This window comes from Acipenser ruthenus, chromosome 1 (assembly GCF_902713425.1).
Source record: "Acipenser ruthenus chromosome 1, fAciRut3.2 maternal haplotype, whole genome shotgun sequence".
Lineage (NCBI taxonomy): Eukaryota > Metazoa > Chordata > Actinopteri > Acipenseriformes > Acipenseridae > Acipenser > Acipenser ruthenus.
In genome coordinates this window covers 38,696,449-38,723,946 of record NC_081189.1, presented here as the reverse complement: position 1 = coordinate 38,723,946, position 27,498 = coordinate 38,696,449, and the positions used below count along the sequence as shown (strand labels likewise).

General features: G+C 37.3%; 1 protein-coding gene across 2 annotated transcripts; it reads left to right on the top strand.

Moving 5' to 3' along the window:
* Positions 1–7,712: 7,712 nt before the first annotated feature.
* On the top strand, positions 7,713–25,780 carry LOC117421528 (ran-binding protein 3-like). 2 transcript variants are annotated; one of them, XM_034036043.3, is made up of 15 exons: positions 7,713–8,334; positions 14,475–14,533; positions 14,952–14,982; positions 15,247–15,324; positions 15,554–15,628; positions 16,386–16,460; positions 16,666–16,802; positions 17,290–17,393; positions 17,640–17,721; positions 18,214–18,328; positions 18,745–18,866; positions 20,652–20,772; positions 22,125–22,267; positions 22,836–23,020; positions 24,197–25,780. In XM_034036043.3, exons 1-14 carry the CDS (start codon positions 8,061–8,063, stop codon positions 22,998–23,000), a joined length of 1,581 nt encoding a protein of 526 aa, XP_033891934.2. In that variant the 5' UTR covers positions 7,713–8,060; the 3' UTR covers positions 23,001–23,020; positions 24,197–25,780. The 2 variants fall into 2 exon arrangements, with proteins under 2 accessions (XP_033891934.2, XP_033891932.2); XM_034036041.3 differs by having other exon boundaries at positions 16,663–16,802.
* The last annotated feature ends 1,718 nt before the right edge of the window (positions 25,781–27,498 follow it).

Genomic DNA, 27,498 nt, shown 5'->3' with positions numbered 1-27,498 from the left:
AATTGCAGCAAATACAGTTACAGAATAAATTACAAACTTGTTTTAAGATGCTCATATGTCAATAGGCTTGTTAACGTGGGCAGAGCTGTGTGACAGGGTGGCTGGGAGGACAGAGACTCGGAGACAGTAAAACTGCAGTTTAAGCACTGCTGCGCAGGTTTATTAAACAAAAATAAGAACACAAAACACAGCTCATATAGCAAAATAAAGGTTATAACAAAAACAATCACATACCACAAAAATGAAAAAACAAAAGAACCCTCACCCAAGCAGTGCTATCACAGTGAGGTTTTTAAACAAACATTTCCGGAGCATGTGTCTGTCTCTAAATGGAGTTCTGTAGCTCCTGTAAATACCATGTGGCCAGGGTTGATTGAGAACTAATAATTCAATCAACACCTGGCTACATTCTGCACATGTATTTGGCAGGGATAGGAATTAACCCTGCCAACCACCACCACAAACACCCAAAACAACCAGGGCTGGAATTTTAATTTCCAGCCCTGCCATATCTAACACACACTTTCATATTTACACTTTATATTTACACATTATTTACACGTTCAGGGCTTCTGCCCTGCCACAAGCTGTGTGCAGCTGGGACGTGTAACAGGAGACCAATTGAGCAGGTAGGCTCGCCCGACGCTGAGCTGATCCAGAGGTTCTGATTGGCTGGGGGGCGTGCCCGGGGAGGCTGCACACAGCTCAAAAGGCATCTGCGCCACAACTCGAGGCTACTGCACGGCCATAGCCATTCAGACGGGCATTGAGTGAAAGCTTGCTGTGTTGACATCGAGGAGGAGAGCGTCCACTCCATGGAGAGAAGTACTACATGAAACCCTTCCACTCCAAGACGGTACCCATGAAGGCATTGCCTAGCCGAGGCTGTTTGAAGAGGCAGGAGTTGCTGTGAGAATGCTGGGATTCCGGGAGCCCAGAAGTAGGTCAGTTTAGGGGATGTCGATCCCAAACAGTGTAGAGAGGGTTTGCGTAGAGCAGTAGGTTCCTGGAGCGGGATGTTTCTTTTAGTGGGACTAGAGCTCACCTTGTGTGGAAAACTTTTATTTTTAGCTTAAATGTGACACTAGGGCTACCATTGCTGGTACCCTAGTGGCAGCACCGGTGTTAATTAAATCTGTGCGCCTGTGCAGCGTGTCAACACCCAGTGCTCTGTGTCTGCCTCATTATTATTAAGTGACGACCCACAGATGTAACAAATCCCCCTGTTACAAGTTGTTACTTCAGTCATTTGTAAAGGGGCAATTCTGCCTGAGAGGTGAAAACTTATCAAAGCTTTTATATAAATAAACACAGCATACTGAATTCATTGGTACACTTCAATTAATTACTTACCTATTACTTTACTGATGAATAACCCTATAATAATAATAATAATAATAATAATAATAATAATAATAATAATAATAATAATAATATATTTTTTTCCTTTCACAAAAATGGTGCAGATTACATTTTAGTATAAGGGCTTTGATAAATCTGGACCAAGTAAACTGAATGATCATGTCGTCTTATGTGGGACTAAAGTTGAAGCACTATTTTAAGTTGGTCATCACAAATACTAAAAACTACCCTACATAATAAAACAATTGTAATAACTAGCTAGCAGGATTGTAGGTCACCTAACGCAGGGCTGGAGGGAGGGAGGTTGCAAGACTGGGGCCAATTTTGGGCACAGTGTTGTGTATCGAGTCTCCACTGCTATCTGCAATCTGAAGTCTTACTGGACTATGAGCTGATTTCCTACATTTGTTGTCTTGTACATGTTACTCTGGGTGTGGTAATAAACTAATTGCAATTATTTATATCTTAAACAAAAGGTGAATCCCTTGAGTGGAATAGATGATTTCAGTTTTGCATCAATCACTGTTGGATGACATACTGTATGTGGTGAAGAAGACAGAATTACTGCTAAGCATGAAGAGCAAGTATCTTATTTATGTGTACTGTTCCCTTAACTGTCATGTTAGCACTCATTCTTAGTGGTTATTATTGCGATCACTCAAGGACAAGGAATTCAGAAGCTGCTCTTCAGTAACAGTTGTCTGCCACAGATATGTGTAATGTTAACTAGATCAGCCAATGAGTCTTTATATTAGTGAGCCCCAGCACCCTCGAGTGCACAGCAATGCATTGCCAGCAAATCAGAAGGAAACTTGTTTCCAAAGTCTAAAGACACTTTGGCTGATCTAGCCTTGGTTACATATATCTATGTCAGGCAACTGGAACTACAGATCAGCTCCTGGACTCAGGTGAAAGCACCTTAGCACAGACTTCTAAAACAAAAAACACAGTGCTGGAGTAAATGCAATTAGAACCCCTCAAAAATGTATATGGACAGGTGGAGAAAATGAAGAAAATAACATTTGGAGATACTCTTTAATATATAAATTATAAGCAACGCCACTTACAAAGCATACCACCTCACAACCATAAGCACATAAGACTGGCCCTTTATACAGTTGCACAATGGCACCCCAACAGGTTACAACAGATACTGTACAAAAATGTTGAAAGACCGGTTATAACTTCTGCAAAATAATAGTAAATCATGCCAGATTGAAGACACTGCCACTATGATATTTTCCAGTGCCAAGTTCAGTGCAGAAAGCCTTGCAACCCATTGCAATGTCACTTGTATACCTCATGTTGCTGATATTATGGTCATTAAGGTTGCTATATTAAATTATAGGTTGTTGATGGGGTCGACCAATTGGACCAAGTGATATTTTTTCCTTCCAGCCATACAGCGGTATTTTGTACCCTTTTCATTCAGCTCTAAATGCAATTGTGTATATAATTATACATACACAAGAAGAAGAACATAAGAAAGTTTACAAACGAGAGGCCATTCGGCCCGTAAACTGGGGAAATGCCCCTGGGAAATCTGCTGTGAGAGACAGCAGGGAGAGACAACAAAAACTGCTGTGAGAGCCAGGGGGGAGAACAAAGAAATGGAGCATTCCAAAGTGTTTACGTTCAGACCACACACCCTCAGCATACTGTAGGGCTCATTCCACAGGCACTGAAACAGTGGAAATTTCCACTCAGCCACTCTGAGCATGCTCAGAAACATTAACTGTTTTAATACTGGCACCTGATTCATTTTCAATGACATCTTAGCTGTTTGATACATATTTAAACACTGTAATAGCCTACAAAGTGCTGAATACCGTATTCAATGCTCAAATGTTTTTTCTCATTATTTTTTTAATATTATTTATTGTAGTCACCAGTTTTAGGTATCGCAACTAAGCAGTGCATCCACTCAGAACGTGCAAACATTCCAATCGTTGACAGAGTGCATGTCTAAAATTGTGAAACGTAATCCAAGCACATGCTGTATATGATTTACTAAAATGAAACACATCATTCATGGATAATGACTATGTAGTGAAATAAGTAAATACTGTATATATCCTTTTCATTGAGTTTTTATTTTGGTTTGGGGGACAAAGTGATGAATCACAAATTTGAAATTTGAAACTGAGGTATTTTTTTTGTCTGTAAGCTGATATCCTTCAAAGTTGTCCTTCACTCAAATCTGCAGTGGAAATTTACAACACACCCACAATTCCCTTAAAGCCTGGTACTTTCTGCCATAAAACAGACTATTTAGATTTCCTGTGTTACTACAGCAAAAGTGTCCCAGGGGTTACAGCTGGATGTACTCTAGAAATAGATGAAACAAAAATTCAAATAACCTCTTTCCCACATTCTGTATGTGAGACCTAAAAGTCTGCTCGGAATATCTTTTTTTGTTAAAATCAACTTCAAGTGCTGGCAAGTTTAAGACTGTATTGCTTAGCTGCCATCAAAATAGCCTTGTTCAATTACTGTTTTTTCTCCCATTTTGGGCCTTTACTGTCACTCAAGACTCCAGCCCTGGTAAAATCCTGTTCTTTTTAGTTACATAACAAAGATGTGTTTGCTTTACAACCCATTTGCTGAGCAACCTTATCACTGCCCACCCCCGCTTATGAATGTGACTTTTTGCATGTTTTTGTTTTTGAACTTTAATTGAGGATATGGTAAGTATACAAAAAAACCTTTTCTACCTGGTACCTCATTATTTTATATATAAAAAATACAAGTAAAAAGAAAACGTATCACAGAATATCAAGATATATACAGAACTAAATTAAATATATATTTTTTAAAACACAATGTTATTATCTGTAGTCATTTATTAAAAGTTAAAGTTGACTTCCCACCACCACCCCTCTATTTTGTACGTGCTCCATCAATCCACATTCATTTTAAACACATTTTATGTAGGGATGGTCATGAAATGTTAAATATTTCATTGCCGAGTCCCATGCTTGTTTAACAGTGTCTACTGACATATTCCACCAAGCTGAAACATAAGATTTTTGTTACTGAAGATGTTTTACCAGGACAGGCCCACTGAGTCACAAGTTCTCATTACAAGGTAAATGAAGAATTGAAGATTTAGTCAAGATAATGGTATTTTTTATCTGGCCAGACTTTTCACTGTAATTGAATTTGACCAATTACATCCAGTGATTTGCCACTTTGGAACACCTTACATGAATGGGCAATGTTTTTGGCGCTGACAGCTTGAGGCACAGCAGTGGGAATCATGTTGCCTTTAGGATCCAAAAATAACCAGTGATTGATGGAGAGAAACTATAGCTTCTTTTGGTAGTGTGACGGATATGGCAATCACACTAAAATTACTTACTTAAATGAATACAGCCTCTTTGGGGGCTACTGTGGCAACTAAATTGAAAGAAAGTTAAGGTTGCCTAATACATTTCCAATGGGTGTGTGTTACATCTTCTAACCAGTAGTTCAATTGTTCTGTTCCCTGGGTTTCTTTCTGTGAAGGGACTGTCACAGTGGTCTTGGAGACTGAATAAAGTTAATTGCTTTATTCATCTGCAAGATGAATTGCTCTGCTATTGTCGTCAACTGCAGGTGAAACAAAATGTACAGGCACTACCTAAGCTGTATTGAGCCTGCATCTGCTTGTATTTTGTGGTACAACAGAGCACTGTGAGACCTTGTGTTAGCCTTTATGCACACACAACTGAAAAGCAAAAGTTATTTCCATGGTTAAGTGGAAACTGGGGATCCAAATACACATTCCAAATAAGAGTAATCAGAATATCAGGACCAGAACCTCCAGTCACTGTAAGTTGATGGTGCGTTTCTACCCACACTATACTGGGACACAGCTCAGCCAGTGCCCCCAACATGGTGTTCGCAAGCACCAGGCTGTAAGGAGTGACATCCTTCAGATAACAACATTAGGTCCTGTCTAGACATTAAAGATCATCCACGATTTCAAAAATCTCAATCGTAATGTAAATTCCTAGGTAAAACTCTAAACTGACAATGCTGACTCCTTCATCAGTGTAAAAGGGTCTGGAGGGGTGTCTAACCCTGATAGGCTGAATTCCAATACTGTCATTAAAACTCCTTATAATTAACTATTTACATAGGTTACTGACAAAAAATACACACATGGAAATGTTCCAAAGAACTGATTTCATTTGCATACAAACAAATATAAGATCATTTGGGCATTTTGTAGGACTGGGTATTACATAAGCTTGTATTATTTGGGGTTGAATTCCGATTGCACCCTGATCCCAGAGGCCTGCATCACTCAAAATGTGGAGAAAATATTGTTGATATTTGAATTTAAAATGTTTGCCAGTAAGGGTGGTTTTCTACATATTTGTACTGTACCTTAACAGTATTTAAAGAAATACTGCCGTGTAAACGTGCATTCACGTTTCTTACATTGAGAAATATACACATGTACGTCTTTTTTATTTTAGGATGCGGTATTACTTATTTATTTATTTTATATAAAAAAAAATACGCAACATACTTCTAAGACACTTGTACAAGTTCAAACGATAAATGCTAGACTTCCACCCAACAGTAAACAGTATTCAATATAAAACCATATAGACTGCACTGCCCCTTTTCTCTACGTGACTTATCACACGTCCATGGTTCCAAAGCGTATTCACGTTGCTAAAGGAGGGGCGTCATTATGCAGGAACAGCTCATCACAACTGGCCCATTTAGAGCGTTAGAATCGATAAAGCTGAGAAGTGAGAAACGTCACTGCAACGAATACATAAGTTAGCCACAGCATTATATTTTTTACATATCTTGAAAATAAGTAAAAGTCCATTATGTAGGTCTCACGTTTTTAAAGTAACACATACTATAGTAAGCATGTAGTCTTATGTAGGGTTACCATATGGCTCCAGATTAACCGGACGCTGAGACAGACCGGGATTTCAAAATTCCCCCTAAATTGAAAGTAATTCACGTATAGCTCCACCTTTGCTGAGATTAATCCTGCTGTGGTGGAATTGCTTGGGCGCAGCAAACAATTCACACTGATCAGCTGCTTCTGATCAGATCTTAATGAACGAATAGCTAATTTATCGATAGAGCAACGAGATGATGATGCGATTGTATTTGCAGAATAATATGGGCGATTGAATTTTAACAAACAGAAAAAAATAGCGACTGGCTGCAATTCATTCTTGGTATAATACAATTATTTGACGCGCATGCGGGTATTTAGCACCATTTTTAATTGTAGCAAAGGATGGTTCATTTACACCTTCATTTGTTTCAATTTAGGGGCAAGTTTGAAATCCCGTTCTGTCTCTCAGCGTCCGGTTAATCTGGAGCCACATGGTAACCCTATTATGTTAACCAATTATATCTGATGCCATAGTAGGCAATAAAAAAAAGCTGTTTGTGTGGTTTACTTTCTGGTAGTCTTTCTAGGCCGTTTCACCAAGAGAGTGCAATTGTCCCCGACCTGTCATTAACCAGGAACATACCATAATGAATGACATCATGATTTGAAACCAGTGACATGCTTTGACACTGAGGAAATGGATGCTGTCAAATGACATAGGAAGTGAAGCAGTAACATCCTGGAAGGTTTTTTTTTTTTTTTTTTTAAACCTAGAATGGTGCCAGATATAATATAAAAAATGCAGATCCATGTTGCTGTCATATGAGTATCTAATGTGACATCACAAAGCAAATAGAAGCACATGACAGGAAAGAAGTAATCTCCTTAGCTATAACCCCTTTAACTCATGCACGTTTCTATACTCACTAATTTCTTACCTGACAAACATATCTGTCACAGTTATGTCAAGCAATGCTTTTGAATAGGAGGGCAAGTGGAAGGTCATCCAAGAAATCCCATAAGGGCGTGTACTGTATATCATGTGAGCATTGTTTGGTGAAATGAAAACTGTAGTCCTTGACATCAAATCAGTTTATATTGTGGCGGGTGACGCGGGGAGTGCTTCATATGAGCAGTGTGAATTTCTTATAGGGATGCAAACAAACTGGACTAAGGTCTAATTTTCATAAAATGCACACACTGCTAAATTGTGGAAATATGAAGTAAACAAGAAACCAAAAAGGTACTGTTGTGTGTTTGCAAGAAAAAAAAAATTGTTTAAACAGTACTTCAGAATACATTTCAATTGATAATAACATGAATTTAGGTTTGAGTACAACATTCTAATATACAGTAGCTGTGAATCACCAACGTCGTCAGAAAGATACTGTAGCAAAGCCTCGACCTCCACGTGCAATCCAGTTCAACAACGCCCATTCTTTACATATCTCCGCCCACTAATCTTTATCATTTTTTTTTTTTTTTTACTGGAAAGCATCGACTGAAACGCAGTTGTAAAACCATTCAAATAGTTCATTAAAGATAAGTGTATCTTCAGGATTTTTTTTTTCTTTGTTTAATATCAGTAGACTAGAATCGGCGCTTGCATCAAACGTGAAGAAGCGTTTTTTTAAGAAAATATTAAGGGACCAGAGTAATTGTAAAATTAATTTCTATAGCATTTGTTATTTTTTTTTAGTGCTGTATTGCAGTGGTCGTGTATGGTTTGAGTAGTGTTTTACATTTTCTAGATTAATTTGCTAAGGCATTAATGTAACCGCGGAGATCCATTTTATTAGCCAAGTCGTCATACTATACAGATTGCTACATTGTATTTTTGGATATGAGGAGCCAGCAAGTGACATCAGAAAATGCTGCTTTATATCCTGCTATCGTTCCTCTGTCTACGAACAGCTCGGCCAGCGCAGTGAGCCCTGCCACCAGAAGCAAGGCTTTTTTATCCACCACCAGGGTTAAAATTAGTCTCGGTAACACACCGAGCAGGGGTAAAACTTTACCTGCGTCTACCCACAAGAGAAGTTGTAATGTCAGGAACTCCTTCTACAGCCTACCGCGAGATCGCCAGTCGACCCACAGGGAACCCTGCTGCAGCAAAGGTAATCACTTTATTATTGTGTAATACATATACAATCATGGAAATACGTCATTGCAAAAACAAATTAAAACAGTTAGCCGGAAATAAATCAGATTACAGATTAATGTGCCCCTAATGCATCAACATTTTAATTTGGAGGAAGTTCCTTTAACGTTAACATTTTGCTTTTAATTAAACCAAGCTAGTTTTCTTTCTTGTCAGCACCGCAGCTCTACAGTATGTTCAGTGTTTTCATTTATCAAACAGCTACTAGTGCGTAGAGAACTCGAAACACTGCTGAACTTCTGGTGTCGCCAAACAATATTGTATTTGATGCCCCTGAGATGCAGGCTTGTGGTTCCTAGATGATTGTTACTGTCGCTGTTGCAGGAGGGTGAACTCTTCCAGTTGCACACACTGGAACAAGATGTTTTGTCTTCATTGTTGCCACATTATTGATGTCCAAAACTGACAGACAATCGAAACTAACCAATATCTTATTTTTTTTTATCAACATTAACTGATCATAAAATAGTAATCGTTAGTTTATAAGAATAATGTATCAAATACTGTCAAAACGTAGTCATTGAATGATTAAAAAAAAAGTAATTGAGCAATTTTAAGAGCAAGGTTTCAAATATTGTTAAGTTGTTAAAAACAAACAAACAAACAAAAAAAAAACCGTACAACTGTATTTTACGTATGATAATATTCTTTACGGTGTACGCCAGTTTTCTAAAATGAACCACAACTCTACCGATATCCTTCCTGTATAACAAACATGGCAGTTGGATTTGGACTATTTACAAAACAGTAGTGCTCAATTCAATGCAACTGTTTATTATTTAACCAAGGCGAGAACCCTCTTGAGATCTGAATGGTTTTTAATGTCGCTGGTCGTCTTTTTTTATTTATTTATTTTAATTAGACATTTTGGAATGAGGAATGCAAAACATAGATATGTAGTCCACAGCTGGCAATATGTTGTACTTTTGATTATGATGTCACTCAGGTACTGACATGGTATTTTCAAGTTTCAGAAAGTGGAGAATAGTCTAGTAGAGACCTCTCCACTGGTTATTATTGGAAGCATGTTGAATCACTCTGGTTCTGGAAGTTTCCCCATAAGACAATGTGTGTTACATCTCAATCAGTGGAACAGGTCAGTTTAATATATGAACGCCCTCTGTTTCCTAGTGTATATATATAATACTTTTAAAAGGTTAGCAAACATGTCTACCCTATACCGTACCAGTAAATAAATGAATGAATGGAGTGTTAAGCTCTTAATATTAGCCTATTAACGCTAGTCTGTTAACAAACCTACTGTACACCGCATGGCTTAATTTACACCATTCTTTAAGTATAAGGAATACATCAACCTTGTCACTGTGTATAAGTAGTATAATAATACATGCTCTGTGTCTAATGATTTTCTTCAAAGAGCCAAACATGTTTGCAGTCGTAGTCAATGAAATAAAACGCTCGGAATTCTGCTTAAGAATCGAATGCAATCACTCAAGGCCAGGCCTGGATTCATTCCACGCACAGCTGCTGCGTTCTTTAAGCTTTGTTAGGTTTGCACAGCCATGAGCTGTTGGTTTCTCACTCCCTCAAGAGCGAGTCGAGCTAGATCCGGTGCAACCTGGTCTAAACCGGTGCTTATGAAGGGATTGAGGGAGGGCCTTGGTGCTTCCGGCTGTGCTGCAGTTAAACAAACTGGCAGGAGATTTTTATAACAGTCATAGCTTGCCAGAGGAAAAGTACAAGCCCATGCAAGCCAAGGGTTATAGTGTCTGTCTTGGTAAATATATGGATACCCAGAAGTCTGAGTATGCTTTTGATTGGTTCAATTTTACAGCATCTCATATTGATTGGTTTCATACAAATAGATTATTGAGAACTAACAGTTGTAGTACTGCTGCAATGTGAAGGGGACATTTTCCCATCATTGAATAAGTGAGGGAGACATGTGTCCCGTGTAAGTTACGCCTATGCTTGGCAGGTATGGATGTTTTTTGGAAGTAAAATAAATGTCTCAGTGGCTTTCTCCATTGCTAGTAAATTAATAATATTTGATGTAGATTAATTTCAAGATTAATCTATATCTAGGGAAACCATGATATTTTGAGGGAATAGGGCTACATACGATAAAGTGGGCAATAAATGCCCAGGCCCAGTCATTTGTCCCAATACTTGCTGGAGGGCAGTGTACAAAATACTGTTGCTTTGATTTAGTGAAGGGAATTATGCGGTCAGTTGGAAAGCTCATGAAGTCTTTCCCTTAAATGCTATGTAGGAACCTACAAGAGAAAGCTTTAGCCTGAAAAAGCTCCAACAACGTCATTTGCTCGGTTACTTTCCATCCAGGTGTTAATCAACGTCCTTGACATTCTGCTTGTCTGCAAGTGTCATTTCTGTATGAATGACGGCAGCCACCCCTCACAGTCACAGTGTTTGCGAGGCCTGGTCTTGACAGTTCCCCTCTGCTTGACTGAATGGGCCAAACAGCTGCCTAAACCTTGGCATTTCATGGTATACAAACACACGCCTGACCTCAACTAACTATTTGGCCTAATTTTCAAATGGAATCAAGTTAAAGGCAGTTTATAGCATTCTGTTTTCATGACAACTTAAAATCCTATTCTCTGGAATACATTCTAAGTGACCAATGTCACAAACGTGGTATAACCAGGCTTGAGGTGGATCTGAATGAATAACTGTGTGTGTTGAGTGACAGTGTATGGTAGTCTGTCTGGAGCACACAAAGTTCAGTATTAAAGTTAGAATAGAGACTCATCCACCCATAAAACACTACGTACTGCTTAGAAATACTAACAGAAACTTCATAAGTTCAGTGACAAATGTTTCAGGGAAAAAAAATACTCCCACAGTTATGTATGTTTTAGTATTTCTAAATTTCACAGGGACTGTATGCTTTTGATCATTCATGCACAAAATATACTAGTATTTAAATTATTCTGGTGCTGGTGATTTGCAAGGATAATACTGACGGTATAATACATGATTATATTTTTGAATTACAATAGGTTCATTTTGAACATCGTGGTTTTCGCCATCAAGTTTTAATAGTTTTGTCATTTCAAAAGCTTGTAAATGCTTATGAATTATTAATGTTATGATCCTGACATTGATTTGTAGCTGTCACATTCTGTTCTAGAGGTTGTGAAATCCTCTTCAAGAATTGTTAGCAATAGTCAATACCCAAAATGGGTGTGGGTATGATGTGATTTAAATGCCTAATATATACAGCAGAAAATGTTGTTGTTTACATATCAGCTTTTCTAGTAAAATTCATTTAGAAAGCACGGAATACAGCCCCATTTAAAAGCCTATTTGGGGGGTTGTTGTTGTTGACATATTAGCCACAGTCATTATTGGCGAGGGATTTTGTGGCCAGAAAATACAATTTATATATATGTTTTTTTTAGGAAGAAATCATATAACAGTCAAACCAAGGAAGCAATCCAAAATGCATCTAGTGTGATGATATTACCATTAAACATTAGGCAACACTTCTGTCCCTGTGCTGCTTAGTTTTAAAGGTGTCTAATTGTGTCATTATGATGAGGCAAGTTCTCTGGACTGGATTGAGCTGGTATGAATGCAAGACTCTAGTCAGACAGTATTTCTTTTATGGGGTTATACATTTAACAACCCACTGATTGCAGAGTTTTGTCAGAGCAGTGTTTGTTCCAGTACAGTGTGTGTTTGCAAGAGATGATTGCATAATGATTTCTGGCACTGGAGAACTAGTCATTCACTCTTCTGGGTAATATTAACAGTGTGACATTTCAGCAAGAGAGACTTGTAAACAGAATATAGTTTTAGAGCTCTGCAGAAAAGTAACATTTCAGGGATGGAAATACTGAAAGACTCCCACTGCATAGCAGTTTGATCCAGTCCTTGTTTTTGTTATGAGTTTAATAAGACAACTGGGCATGTTACCTATACACTGTGACTAATCAAGCTTGTAGTAAAACCTGGAATGGGTGAAGCTGCTATGCAATAGTAGGCTTATTTCCATCCATGCATTTCATTTTCTAAAACACTGATTGGGAAAACTGACACAAAAAAAGGTTTGCTTTTCATTCTGCTTTATTGTTTTGCGATGCAGGACTGACAAGCCGTTTTTGTCCCAGAAGGTGGGGGATTCACCTGTTTTTCTGCCCCAGCCAGTGCTCCAGATCATTTTTTTCTGTCAGTAGTAATCACTCCCAGAAATGTGTCGACAGTAGTAATTTTAAATTGCTTACGAACTGCAGTAGTACATTTTTGTGATAATAAAATAAGTCGATTAGTACAAATACTTTATTTTTAAGGTGACATTTTGCACAGGATTCATTTACTGAATTAAATCAGCAAGAATGTAGTCATAATAAACAAAAATAATGATGTCATAACTGTGCTTTACACTTTTCCTATAGCTTTTTTGCGAAGGTGTCTGTTTTCGGCCACATGTTACTTACTTGCATTGTATTTCGTCAGTGTTGGCAGCTGTGTATGTTTACTGAAAAGGGAGAGGCATACAATTAATTTGTACAGTATATTATGATGGCAACGCTACCAAAAATGTATTATAGTTGTTAAATTAAATGCTTGTGTAAATAAACTTATTAAAAAAAATAATAATAATAATAAAAAAAATGTGAACACACACAAACAGTACTTGGATCAGTGCTAAAATATGTTCACAGTCCGTAAACAAGATTAAACGCCCCATACAAAACGAATGCAGCAATTACAGTAATTAATTCTATATGATAGCATAAACATGTACAAATGTGTAAAATAATACTTTATGATGTACTTATCTCCAATAGCTCATAGTATGAAAATGACAAACTAAAGCCACTGTAAACTACATTTACTTAGCTATATATTTAAACAACAACCTTTAGCAGGCACGATAATGTAACATTTAAAAACCGATGAACCTGAACCTCCTTTAGAAAATGTGTCGCCCAGTTTAGCGTCTGTACAGATCGCGCTGTGAAATCTTGTCTGTTTGTCATTCTGCATTGGAATCAATAACGAACCAACTAAATTTGGCTTCCCAATCGTGAGTTACTCTTTTTATGAGCAAGACCCCAGTATGTTACTCTTATATGTAATACATGCTTTTCCTCTGAAATGACTGTTATTTATTAATGTATATAGTTTTTAATTGTTGCAACAGTATTCTATCCGCTGTAGGTATTTTAAAGCGTGGTGATAAGAAAGGAGGCTATAGTTGTTATTTTCTTAATGTATACACAATCTAGACCGATATTGGTTGTGACATGAATCGCTCATCAGTAGAAGCTTCTGGCGGTCGCAGAGAAACTAAACACTTCCTTTCTGTACTACCGTTAAAGCAACAGTCGTATCTGTTTTTCCACGGCTGTGCAACAAATCCTGAATATTTTTTGTGGGGTGTAAATGGCTGTTTTTCAGTCAAGAATTACGACGGTATGCCCCTTATCTGGAGCACTGCCAACCTTCTAGGGAAAGGTGGGAATTTGCTTGGGGAATTAGATTTTGATCACTTTTGTGACCCTTCTGCTACATGACTGAAATATGTTTTCAAGCGGCTTATCATTGCAAGTACAATTGCATACTGATAAAATTCAGATCCTTGTGAAATGAAAACAAAAGTACCTGTCTAAACATGTCAACATAGCATCGCAGATGACACTACACTTTGAACAAAAATCAAAGTATGAAATGTATCATGCTTTAGAAAACCACAGATTCAACCACCTTGACCTCAGAGCTATCAGTTAGCTTTTGGCATAATCAATAATCAAAAAGTTAACGATTCCAGAGCAATAACTGCCAATTATCCTGTTCTTGGATTTAGATTATGACATGCAGAGGATAGTCGTTTCCAGGCCCTAATGGATTGAACAATGCCAGCCATTTGCATCACACATTGGAAATATAATCCTCAGATGGCAGCACAACCAGGGTTCCTTCGGTAGCATGCACTGCAAACCGCCTAAGTATGGATTTAACTGGTTTGTGACTGGCTGCAGTAGGTTAATGTTTAGGGGATCATGCTGAATGAATGTCGGGCCGACGGCTAATTCCTGCAATGCTTATGTATATACTGTACATACTTAGAGATGTAGACTTACGTCTTTCCTTGTTTGCTTTCAGAGAACCCAGGGATTGCTCCTCCTGTGTTTGTTTTTCACAAGAAAGAACAAACCCTGAAGGTAATTGACGTCTGTTTTGCAAAGAAAAACACCAAGCCATCTTCCATTGTAATGCAGTGTTAGTATGTGGTTATTTCTCAGGGCTGTTTATTTGATACATGTTACAAAGTTAAGCAATTGTAACAGATCAGCTTTAGTCTACAGTATTTTGATGGCATTTATTGCCATCACTGTGAGTTTTGAGTAAAACTCAGCACCATTAATTTCAGATGGTAATAATAAACAAGTGTGGTCTCTGTTTGACCTGTTTTTTAATTAAAATAAATTAAATAAGAGGAGTTAACCTAATTACTAAACATCAGTATTGGTAAACCATGTTTATGCTGAAATGTAAACTTTAACAAGCATTGTAAATGAACACCATTTAAATATACTTTTTTTTTTTTTTTTTTTTGTGTTGTTTTGGTTTTTTTTGCAGAGGCCAGCTGAGGACTCCAAATATGAAAGTGGTAGGTAATGGTGTAACACTGTTAGAAAATGGGTTCCTTTTTTTTTTTTAAATACGGATTTGTAAAAATATATCATGAAAACTACAGCCAATAATGAATTGCCAGCTCATGTATTGTCAGCTTCAAATTGTAAGGATGGGGGCTATTGTTGTTAAACCATTAATATAGGGAGAGGTTTTTTAAAACAAATGCTGCATTGTCTAAAAATCCATGTTTATTTTCGTTCTTGAATATACCTGTATTTCATGTTTTAATCTCCAACAGGCCTGGGAGTCCCAGCAGAAAAACGTGGAAGATCCACTTCTTTTACCTACTCCTCTACAGCCTCTCACATTCAAGCCGGTAAGATTAAGTGTTGCCTGCCAACATTTATTCAATGTTTTCATATTTTTTATAATGAATTCAAAAAAACAAAAACAAAAACAAAAAAACATAGGTTTCACAGGGCCACTGAACACTAAATTATAAATTAGGGCTGGGAGGAGCGCCTAAACACCATCTAAAGGGGCAACATAAATCAATGACAGTGACAGCGAGTCTCCTTTTAACATCTTTTGCTCTTGTGTTGCAGATTCAAACTGCAGAGATAAACGAGTGAGATCATCTTCATTTAGCTGCATTCTCTCCTTCCCTCCACAAAAGCCAGGTAGGACTGTGTAGTATTTTTACACGGGCATGCTCTACCCGAGTCAGAACCTAACCGGGTCAGGACCCGGTGTCATGTGGGTCGGCAACGTGATTTCGCACTGCTTTTGATAAAGCAGGGTTGACCTGGGTGACAGACACAAGTACACAATACGCGTATCAATGCCCCGGATGCAAGCTTCTCTAGATTGAACCGTCGGCCCAAATGTTGATTAGAGCAACATTTTCTTCATCCCTGCTGCAGTCTGGCTGATGCTGTCTCAATCAACAAAAATATGGCTATACAGAAATGTTCCTTGTGGAAGTGAAACCTTCACACAGGCGTTGCTGTTTGTTATTTCGTCGGCTTATGAACGGCCGTCATGCATTTTGTCTCGCTCAACCCACGTCAAAGCGTGTCGAACCATATCCTGAGGTGGGTCTCTGGGACCGGGGTCAACTCGGGTACCACCCAGGTACATGGTTTCACACTACATGGGATTGTGACCCGGGTAGCCAGAACTCGGGTCTGGAACCGGGTAGGAGTGCCAGTGTGAAAGGAGCTTTAGACTGTCCTTATGAATCTGGTAACATGATACAGTGATTTTACCTGTGATAAGGCATGTAAAAACGCTTACAATTGAATGGACTGCACTCATTTTGAACATAAATCTTGTGATGTATTATTCAATGTTTGTTGCAATTGATGGACTTCCTTAAAAAGGAAACAGATTCAAGATATTACTACACAAAAGGAAATGCTTTTTTCTGTTTTGCAGTTGCAGGAAATAATGTGTTTATGCCATCGAGCTTGTTCAGCAGATTGAATGTTGACAGCAGCAGCACAGAAACAGGTAAGAAATAGTTTCTGAGATAACAATTTGAACAGCGTGGATTCAGATTCGTTGGCTTCCATTTATATGTGCACTAAAAGCATCTGAAACTATACACCACAAAGAGAGTTTATTATCTAAACGTATAAATATGTTAATTTGTATGCACAGCTACAGATTGAATGTCCTAATACACACTGGTACCTCTTTTACTTCATAAAAGCAGGGCTTGTCCCTCCAAGTGTGAAACGGACTCTCCTCTGGCCTGCTGTCCTCCAAGCCCCACCACTGCACAGCTTCTCTCAGCCCGTGCCCAGTGAGGAGACACCCAGCTGCTGTGTGAGTGCAGCAACAACCCCTCAGGTATTACAATGATCTCATCTCTGGTTTTAATATTTAAACACTGCTTGTAGATACACGTGAGCTAATATTAAACACAAATATTTAGCAAAATATAACAAATAGAATTCGCCCTGAATGCTTCAAAGTACAGTATCAAAATTGATCTATATCATATCAGTGGGTCTGAGTTTTATATAATCCTCTTTCTGCCCTATCCTGCTTGGATGGTTGTTAGATATCAAACTATGATGATTACTTAGAATCAGCTTTACATTACCCATTTAAACACAAAAGTTTCCTTAATTAGCCACACAGTGCAGCATTTTCTATTCCACTACTTGGGGGCAAAGTCAGTTCTCTTTGTTGTACCAGCATTTAAGATTAGTGCATTCTAGAATGGTTTGTATTACCAAGCAGTAGCTTTCTGGAGCTGCGATGCAATAATTATAGCCTTGGCAGCTAAAGATAACCACTCACTGAATTAATGAATTTGGCTTCTGGTTTACAGATGGTTCAGGAGCCATCAGCCTTGTCAGCACAGGACGCAGCAAGTGTAGAAATGGAATCAACATCCAACATCTTCCTCCAGCTTTCTCCAACAGTGGCAGAAAGGTAAATTCTATTATTATTCAGTATGTCGGAGGATTTAGTTTTCCATTGTTTTTTGTAGGTGGATTTAGGTTGTGTGTTAGCATTAAACTGCATCTCTCTCTGAACGTTAAACCATAATAAGATTTTCAGTAATACAATTGTGTATTGTAACTTGAAAGACACATGAAATTACATTAAATGTTTGACTAGTTTTCTAACCAAGAGTTACTGAACTTTGACTACAAACAATTCAATTGTATTCTGCAGAAACCCTGCAAATCAGAAGACAACCAGAATAGATGGCAATGCAGAGTTTGTGTTTGGAGAAAATATGAGTGAAAGAGTTTTGGTAAGTGTATTATTTTCATGTTTCAATACACATTCTTTCAAAAGCAACTTAGTCATGAATATGTGTATTTGTGTTAGAAAAACAACTCCAATTTTCCTTTCAGTTTAAAGAATGTAAGGAATTTTATAATATACCCTGTGGGATTATAAGATTGGAAAGTTGGACAGGGAACTATTTAGAAACGAGTGCCAGGGAAAAGGCAGATTTTCCCAAATATATAAAACAATATTCTTTAAAACTAGCAAGAAACCGTTGTAGGTAAGAACAGTTAAATTATTGTTCTAGATGGCTTCTTGTCAGTTTTTATAAGGATAAAACAGTTTAGGAAAAATGAGCTGTTGCTGTTGCATTTGTTGGTGAATATAGCCAGTGATTTAAAACCCCAGTTGCATGCCCTGTTTTTTTGTACTCTGTTAAATTAGGTGTAACCAGACCTGCCAGTTAGAGTGATTTAATTGTCAATGCTGTAAAATATGTTTCTTTTTTTAACAGAGCCCACTCAAAACCTCAGACTCTGACAATGAAGATAGCGAAGACGATGCATCATTAGATGAAGACTCAAGTTCTTCTGGGTCCGAACTGTCAAGCTCAGAGCCACCTTACAAAAGTAAATACTGTGGGGGAATTACACCTAACTACAGTATGAACACAGACAGAAGACCCTGCTCGAAAACAGTGCTGTCTTTGCCCTGGCAAATATGGAGCATTTCATATTTCATGCATTATCCCAATACTTTGCGGATTTGTATTTATTAATGTTTTGTTACAATGCTGTATTTTCAGCATGTATCGCTCCCATTTGGCTGAGAATGTAACAACACTCTTACAATTCAAAACACTGTTGTAGAAGGGAAATGTAGTAGGAGCAGAAAAAAAAACTATTTAGAAATGGTTTAAAAACAAACAGCGGAATTCATGTCTGATAATAATAAATGTAATTAAATCTAATTTACATATTAGAGGTACGCGTGTGCGTGTCTCTCTTTAATGCTGTAACTGTGTTATTGCTGTGTTACCTCCCAGCAGTGAGAAGGCAGACATTAAGAGAGTCTGCAGCCGCGTACACTGCGGCTTCCAGTAAGAGATGCCTGCTGGAGCAGGTGGAGGTCTTCACAGGGGAGGAGGAGGAGAGCAGAGTCATGCAGGTACAGTTATCCTTCATACTATCATTTTGACCTTCGAACGTTCGGAACACATTACCGAAGGAAGGGTAGAACCTTCTTTGCTACTAATTTGCATAATGTACTGGTGACATCACCATAGCTACTTGTTTATATTTGGTTGAAAATTTTGTTATTTTACAGGTAATGCATATAAATGAAATAAAACGCACATGTAGTTTTATTATTATTATTATTTATTTCTTAGCAGACGCCCTTATCCAGGGCGACTTACAATTGTTACAAGACATCACATTATTTTTACATACAATTACCCATTTATACAGTTGGGTTTTTACTGGAGCAATTTAGGTAAAGTACCTTGCTCAAGGGTACAGCAGCAGTGTCCCCTACCAGGGATTGAACCCACAACCCTCCAGTCAAGAGTCCAGAGCCCTAACCACTACACCACACTGCTGCCCAGTTTAAAAATATGTTATATAGAATATAATTTAAATAAAAATACACGTTGTTTATTTACATGTAATTGATGCTGCTTGCGATATATATACAGTAAGCTTGCTGCAGCAGCACCAACTGTAGTAGACTTAGGCAAAACAAAGCTTTATTTAACAGTCACCATTCCAAGCAGGTTATCAGTCACATTATACTACTACTAAAAATATTAATAATAATATGAACTTATGCTTGTCAAGTGACCCCGGAGATTGGTTGTGCCTCCATGATACAACAGTCGCTTGCACAGTTTGAATTACACTTTTTTTTTTTTTGGTCGTCTGGGCATTTAACAAAAAAATCCCAAACAGCAGAGGGGTTTCGAGACATTTCTTTCAATACAGCTTATGCTATACAATGCAAAGGTTTGCCTTTGGCTAACAGGAGCTGGAGGGGGAGGGGCAGACGGTGCTCAGTTTCTTAAATTAAAATGATTAGTGTTAACGTATATATTTTGTATGTTTCAAATATATTTTACCGTAGCACTTCTCTCTTACACTGTCTTGTACACGAGGTATTTATACTTTACTGAAGCACTACAACTGCTATATGTACCCCCCAGTGCTTTGCAATACTATACCCTGCTCCATACATGGCAGTGGTGCCATATAGAGTTAAGTAATAATATGCATTATACAAATCAAAAGAGAATGAATGTGAATGAATGAGCCTTACGAACCTTCGAAGGTTTAAAACTACCTTTGAATTCCTGGCTAAATTATAATATATATTCAGGAACAAAAGAACTGGTTTTAGTCAGAAAACCTAATAAACAAAAGACTGGCTTGTGGGCCGTAAAGTATAAACTATAAATGTTCCAAATAAACTCATGCCACCCAGGCTTTCACTCATTATTTAAGCCTATGCCACACAGGCTTTTGCTTTTCATACTTTCTCCTACACACTCTCTCCCAAACAGTCATTGTTCTGCCTTTTATACCATGTGGCCAGGGGTTGATTGACAGTTAATAACTCAATCAATCACCACCTGGCCACATTCCACACTTTTCACGAACACAATCATCAATCACTGCCACATTTACACAATCAAACAATGCCATCACCACGTGGCTTTGAAAATGGTGGCCATCTTGGTTTCAGGCTGTCCCTTCACCAAGATGTCCGCCAGCCGCCTATACAAATACATGAGCTATTTACTCACTGGGCTGTATACTCTTAATGCATTTAAAAACAAATCAAAGTTCCATATTGTGGTCAAAATTAAATTAAAAACTGGGAAGATCTATCTCTGTTACACAAATAGGATCTACCAGCAGCTTGGAAACCTGCATACCACTCTTTCTCTGTTTGTAGATTACCTGCAAACTGTTTGTGTTTGAGAAATCCACTGGCTCCTGGTTGGAGAGAGGAAGGGGAGTTCTGAGGCTCAACGATATGGCCACAGAGGAAAGTGGCAACTTGCAATCTCGACTAGGTAAAGTTTCCTAATGGGAAGAACATTTATTTTTAGGTATTGTAAGGGATTGTACCGGCTTCAATAGCGACTTCAGTACAGTTATCCCAACAAATGTATTCTTGTTTAGATTCAGTTTGTATCAGTTTCAGTTATCACATCCTGTTACTTTATTAAACTCACACATTTAAAGCACTCCTAAAAGCCTCATATAGCTCTAAGAAGTACAGTACATCAGTGGATGTGCTAAGAGAATGAAGTACCACATACAGCTGTTTTCACAGATCCCAATTAGCACTAATCTTGGACGACCTAATGTTAGCTTAGTTAAGGTAATCTAAGACTGGTGCAAATCAGGGTCTATGAAAACGAGCCAATAGTGCAAATGTGTTAACTCATACACAAGGCTTGAAGTTTTTGTTTTTAAACAAACACCATGAAGACCTATTCAGAAAATGCAGTTTTTATTTTGTTTAAACCGATAAACCTGGGTTATGGCAATGTATTTTAAATAACTTGTGTAGGACCAGTAATTATTTAAAAGTTAGGTTAACATTTATATTTACAAAATGTATAATTCTTGTAAAATATAACAAATTAATAAAACAACATCAGTATTGTGATTAATAAAATAACAATTATAATAAATGAAAAATACTTACTGTTAAAAGGCTAATAAGTCAATTGGTTAAACTCTTCTCTTAACTTTCAGATTGCTTTGCAGTAGTATATTAGTGTTTGCCTTCTAATTGTTTGTATAAAGTTTTTTAAGGGTATTGTATTCAATAAGCTTTATTGATAAACCAGGAATTGAGTTGAGTTGAGAAGTTGGAAAATAATGTGTACAACATGCGAGCTGCAGTAATAAAACATGCGAGCTGCAGTAAAAATTGTAATCTGTCAGCATCCACATGAATTATTCATATAACCACATCCAAACCCCAACATTACAGTGTGAGAGATACGCTGGCGGTAATAGGGCGTAAAGAGAAAGCTGTTATTATTCACAATTCTCTGATTCAGAATGCATCCAGAGTTCTACATTAACTGAATCCTAAATGTGGACATCCTAAACCACAGTAAATTAACATCTGTATATGTATTTGTGAAACGTACATGCAATATATTATAGAAACAATAATGTATGAGTGAGTGGTGTTTATTTTTAATAACCGTAAATAGCTGATTTCTGCCAAATAATGAAAATAAAAAACGAAATATTCAAGCCCTACTCATACATTAGTTAACTCTTATATTTCAAATCCATACCATGTTGCCCTTTTAAAAGCCTTGGAATAGCCTCTGAATAGCTGAATATGCAATGCATTAAAAAAAAAAAAGATGTTTTTAAAGGATGCATTTTTGGTTTACAGTGATGAGAAACCAGGGTAACCTGAAAGTGATTCTCAACTCTAAGCTCTGGGCTCAGATGAATGTGTTCAAGCCGGCAAGGAAAAAACTGTGCTTCACTGCTACTGACCTGGAGAACCAGGTCGTTCGAGTGTTCCTCATACAGGTGAGGGCTTGCAGTTCAGGTAGGGGCCCACTTGCCCTGCACCTAGTCCAGTTTTAACAAATACTGTTCTCTCTCTTCATAAGACAGACAGGGAAGTTATAAGGCGGTTTGATCATGGCTCCCATTTGCCCCGTAGTTTCATTACACAACTACTTGCATTGTCATTATAAGGTGGAACACAACTATCCCAGCATCTTAACTATGGCTCCCAACTACAGCACTGTACCATGTTGAGATTTGTTTCTGAAATGTTAAAGTTACAGCAATCAGATTTGTAATATTTATGATATATATTTTTAAATACAATCAAAAAAGGCAAGTTATAAATTAGTAATATATTATGTGGTATAGAGTGCTGAAGCAGATTAACAATTTTTATAATAAAAAACAAAAAAAATGACCCTCTCTTTATAAAACATATTGGTTATTCAAAAGTTCTGTACTAAAGAATAATTAGAGTAAATTGAATGTTGATAGCCCCAAAATGCCTGGTCCTAAAGGGTTTAGACAATTACTATGCTGTTGATGGGCATGCCGTGACAGAAGACCTTTGCCCTTCTCATTGCAGGCTTGTGCGAAGGAAACGGCGCGTCTCTACTTGGCTATTCACCACCGTCTGGTTGCACTGCGGAGCTGTTGTGGAGAGCAGGAAACGGAGGAGAACCTGATTGGGCTGGAGACTGAGCCACAGGCCTCTGCCCTGCACTGTGACAGTGAGGACGATGAGCGGTAGATAGCCTGACTCAGGATCCTGTAAGGAAGCTTTCACATGTATTTGTTTTTGGTTGTCTAAAATGTTTGACATTGCTTGCTGGTATTATTGCAGCAACAGCACATATAAGCCAATCTTGAATCAATAATGCAACAACATTAAATATCGTACACCCAGAGACAGATTGCAGCTTCACAAACAGAGACAGTAATTTCAGAGTCCCTTATGGAAACTTGCGTAGTGTTACTCTAAATTATCATAAAGAAATGATCTGACATCTGCAGTAAGTGCTGTTCTAGCACAGTTGGAGGTACTGAGGTATGTGTCTGAGTGAGTTGATTGGCAGTGAAGCTGTTTGAGGTGACGCTATATTTAGCCCTTTATCCCACATAGTCCTGCTCGACTAATGCCTTTGTCTGGTAGGCGTCCTTCTTCAGTGGGATCTGTACCTTTGATGAAACAGAAAAGACCTGTTTAACAAACTGTAAAAATACCTCACACGGTACTGGCAACAGCCTGTCTGCTGCTGCTGATCCTTTCTGAAAGGACCTTTCTGTTTTCAAGTAGATAGACGTTGGTATGTTTGTGTGATGGATAAAGGACATGTTTTAGTAAAACATAAAGCAATGGGGAAAGGGTTCTGGGAAAATTCTACTTTTGCCTTGGCTTGTCAATGCTGTATTACATTTCTTAATGCAAATACAGTATGTAAATTATCACTGAGATGAGTGACTGATTAGAGTTGTGGCTCAGAGCAGAAGACACCTAATTTACTTTTCAATTCAATAACCTAAGAAAAGAAATATCAGTGTTTGTCATATTATAACTACGGTATGTGCAGGGTGCATAGAGTGTACTTGGTGATAAATCTCCCTCGCTAATATAACGTCCTAAACTTTATCTAGACTTGTATTCACTCTATAATGTTATTCTTTAGTGTTATTTTTGCAGGTTTGCCATACTTTTCTCATGGTTATACTGTGCATTTACAATAGTTTATCATGGTTTGTCATGTTTATTAATATGCTTTACTATACATAAGAGCATAAGAAAGTTTACAAACGAGAGGAGGCCACTCGGCCTTTACGATGCTTAGCTATGATGCACTTTATGATTTATTACATTGCTATGTATTTACTGTGATAAACTTTTATAAGGGTTAACATATATAATATTATGCATCAGAAAATAAATAAAGATCTCTTTGAATTTTACAGACCAGTCTAAATGGAAGAGCAGCCAGGCTGGGCTCTGGACATGATGACATCACTTTGTATCTAGAGGACTCGCTATAGTGAACAGTCAAAGACAACTGCATTCCTTTCTGTTCATCTTAAACCTTCAGTCATGCGTCAAAGAAAACCTTCCAGAATAAACCTCTCTACAGAACCTGCAGATACAGAATATCAAAATCTATTTCGGTCTGTGGAGCATGCTGTGGGCAGTTCGACTTCACAAGATTTAAGAAATACTCGCTTTACCGTTAACGTTACAAAAAGACTACAAAATGTACTAAGGATTTGGCATCGACACGGACATTTGTTTTATTTTTCAGCCCTCACTCTATCTCTCTATGTATATACTTGCAATAAAGCTCAATATGTAAATGTGTTCTTCAAAATAATGCCCCTGGTTCTCACTCATCATATTGATGAGTGTGAAAGGTTGTAGTTTGCAACTCTTACAGAGGGGGAGGGATTGTGTTTGATTGTTGTTAATTATTTATTTTTCATATCAACAAACATTTGCTAAGTATTTTAAAACATGAATCTTTTATATAATTGTACTATATGTACTCTGGTTAGATAACAGAGATTTCAATACAGGCAAACTGGTAAGAGGGTTAAAGATTGCTGGTGGTTTTCATTTGTAATATCACTAAAGGTGAACAAAATAGTGTTGTTGAGGCGTTTGGCTTTTGCCACAATAAAGAAATATCAATGTGAAATGCTGAGGGAGTACTGTATACAAGTACCCTGGCTAGATACAGTACTGTGATTTATCAGTGACACGCACAATCTCAATTGTACTCTAATTGTTTTTTTTGTGTATTTGTATTTTTTGCATTCTGTATTGTTGGTTATCTTTGGTAAAAATAGTACCTAGTTTTGGACTCCATTTTAAAATCTGTACCAAGCATCCACTTCATATTTAATGTAGTCATATATAATGTGTGTGTCAAGTTATATTATATATATATATATATATATATATATATATATATAATATATATATATATATACACACACACACACTTTTTTTGCTTTTGCTGCTAATGCAAGTTAACAAATGTGTTGCCCTGATTTTCAAATGATCAAATGTTTATATTTGGAATAATATATATTTTTTCTTCCAATTCTAAAGATATGTTGCCTTTAAGACTTGTATTTAAGAAATGCATATATTATGCAGTGTGGCTATTTTAAAATATTCTTAACATTGCAGTGTCACAAATGGGTTTAAAAACAAAACCTTGTTGATGACAAGTAGACACAGAAGCAGGTCTGTTTAGTGTAGCCGGGTTTTTTTTAAGCAAAAAACTGCAGGTAAATAGCAGACAACAAATTCTGCTTCTTGATGACATCAAGTGAACAGCAGGGCGTGGTACATTGCAGCTTTAAATATACAGTATGTCTATTAAATAAAATGCTAGCTTTCCTGGGTCCGGTCAGACGTATCTATCGTATTAAAGTGCATTGTGAATTTTTTTTAAATTCACTTGTTTAAACTTGGCAATGTGTTCTGTCATTGTTACCTTTTTCAAGTGCATTAAAGCTGCTAAATGGATTTCTACATTTGTACAGATGTTTCTGCTTCCTTTTTGAAGTTTATAATATATTTTATTTCTGAAACAACAAAAAAAACACACACAGAGAAGTGACTAAGGCAACCAATAATTATGCTGCCTTATAAATCTGGCTGTGCAGAGCTACCCCTAATACTGAAGCATTACAGTATGTAAGCAAATACATTATGTGTAAGAATGGGTTAATTCCTTAACCTGATCAATATCAATGAGCATTCCAAGTAAACCAAGAAACCCTAACCCTTGTCCCAAGCCTAACCATTATGAAATGTTAGTAAAATGTCTAAAGTGCTGTGATAAAGTTGATCAGCAAAGGCTTTACGTTATCAGAAACCCTAATGCTGTAGATATACAGAGTCCAGATAATATAGTGTCCAGGGGAAAGAATGACTAGGAATACAGGCTAAGGGAGGGCCTCTCTCAGGCATCAAAAGATCCAGGTCCTTATTTAGTTGTGAACTTATTTAGTTTGTTAATGTTATAGGTATGTTTTACTTACTGGAAACATCCTGAGCACTTGTTACTGGGACAGAAGCCAGCTTAATGTATCTTGTAATTTTATAACACTGATCAGTCCTACCAGAAAAGATTGCAGCCAGCTGATTCTTTCCCCATTAGATAATCTTTTCCCACCTCTTATAATTCTTTAACTTTTACAGACAAAACAGCTGTTGCAGTTTAAGCTGCTTACATTAGTTTCCAGGCCCCACTTGAACATGAGATGGTTCTATCATGGTTAAATAAAAAAAAAAATGTATTTGAAAATGTGAAAATAATTGTGTTCCCTGAGAATGCTAACAAACTTGTTGGCTTTTCCACTATTGGTCTTTGTTCCAACCATGTTCTAAATTGTTTAATTCAACCAATTAAAGTGTACATCCAGACCCTGAAGTTGGTAATTTTTTAAATATACAGTATATATATAATGTAATTGTACCTGTTAAACCTGGTGTGGAATGGCCCTCCAGGACTGTGATTGCGTATATTTAAACAAATATTACAAACTGTATCGGAGATATAACCTGATTGGTCAATACAAGGGCTTTAATCTGATAAAAGGACCTCAACTGTTATCTTTGAAACTGTTTAATTGCTGTTCCAAATCAATCCGCCTGGAAATACATGAATGCAGTATTCATGTATTTGACCTTGTTTTCTGCTTGATGAAAGAAAATCTCTGTTGTTGTACACGCCCTCTGAATGTTGTCTGTCAATGTAGACTATTCTGCTTCCTCGCTCTCCTGTCTATCTATTTAGTATAGCAAATAAAGTGAAAAATATTAAATAAAAAATCGAGAATAGTGTTTGCTGTCAGCGGAAATACAGTAACCACAATAGCAGCTAGTCTCCGGATTGAATGACGAGTTGAAGAAATCAAACAACTGGATGCAGTCTGATTACTTTCAGCAACTTTATTTCAGCATATCACAGTACAACACAGGCACAGTCATAAAGCCATGCACATGTGAATTCCATTACGTTTTCTGTGGGTGTGTGTGCATGGTCACTTTTAAAAGTGTACCAGGCACAAACATAAACGTACCAGTAAAAAAAAAAAAAATCCCTCAAAATCTGCAGTGAAGAGCTCTTTACAAAACAGCATATATGAGATCCTCTTGATGTTCCTTGTAAACCATCAGTAAATTGTGAAGCACTACTGCTAAGCATGGTCTTATCTTGGCTCCAGTCAGTCAGATCTGCTGTCTTGAGACT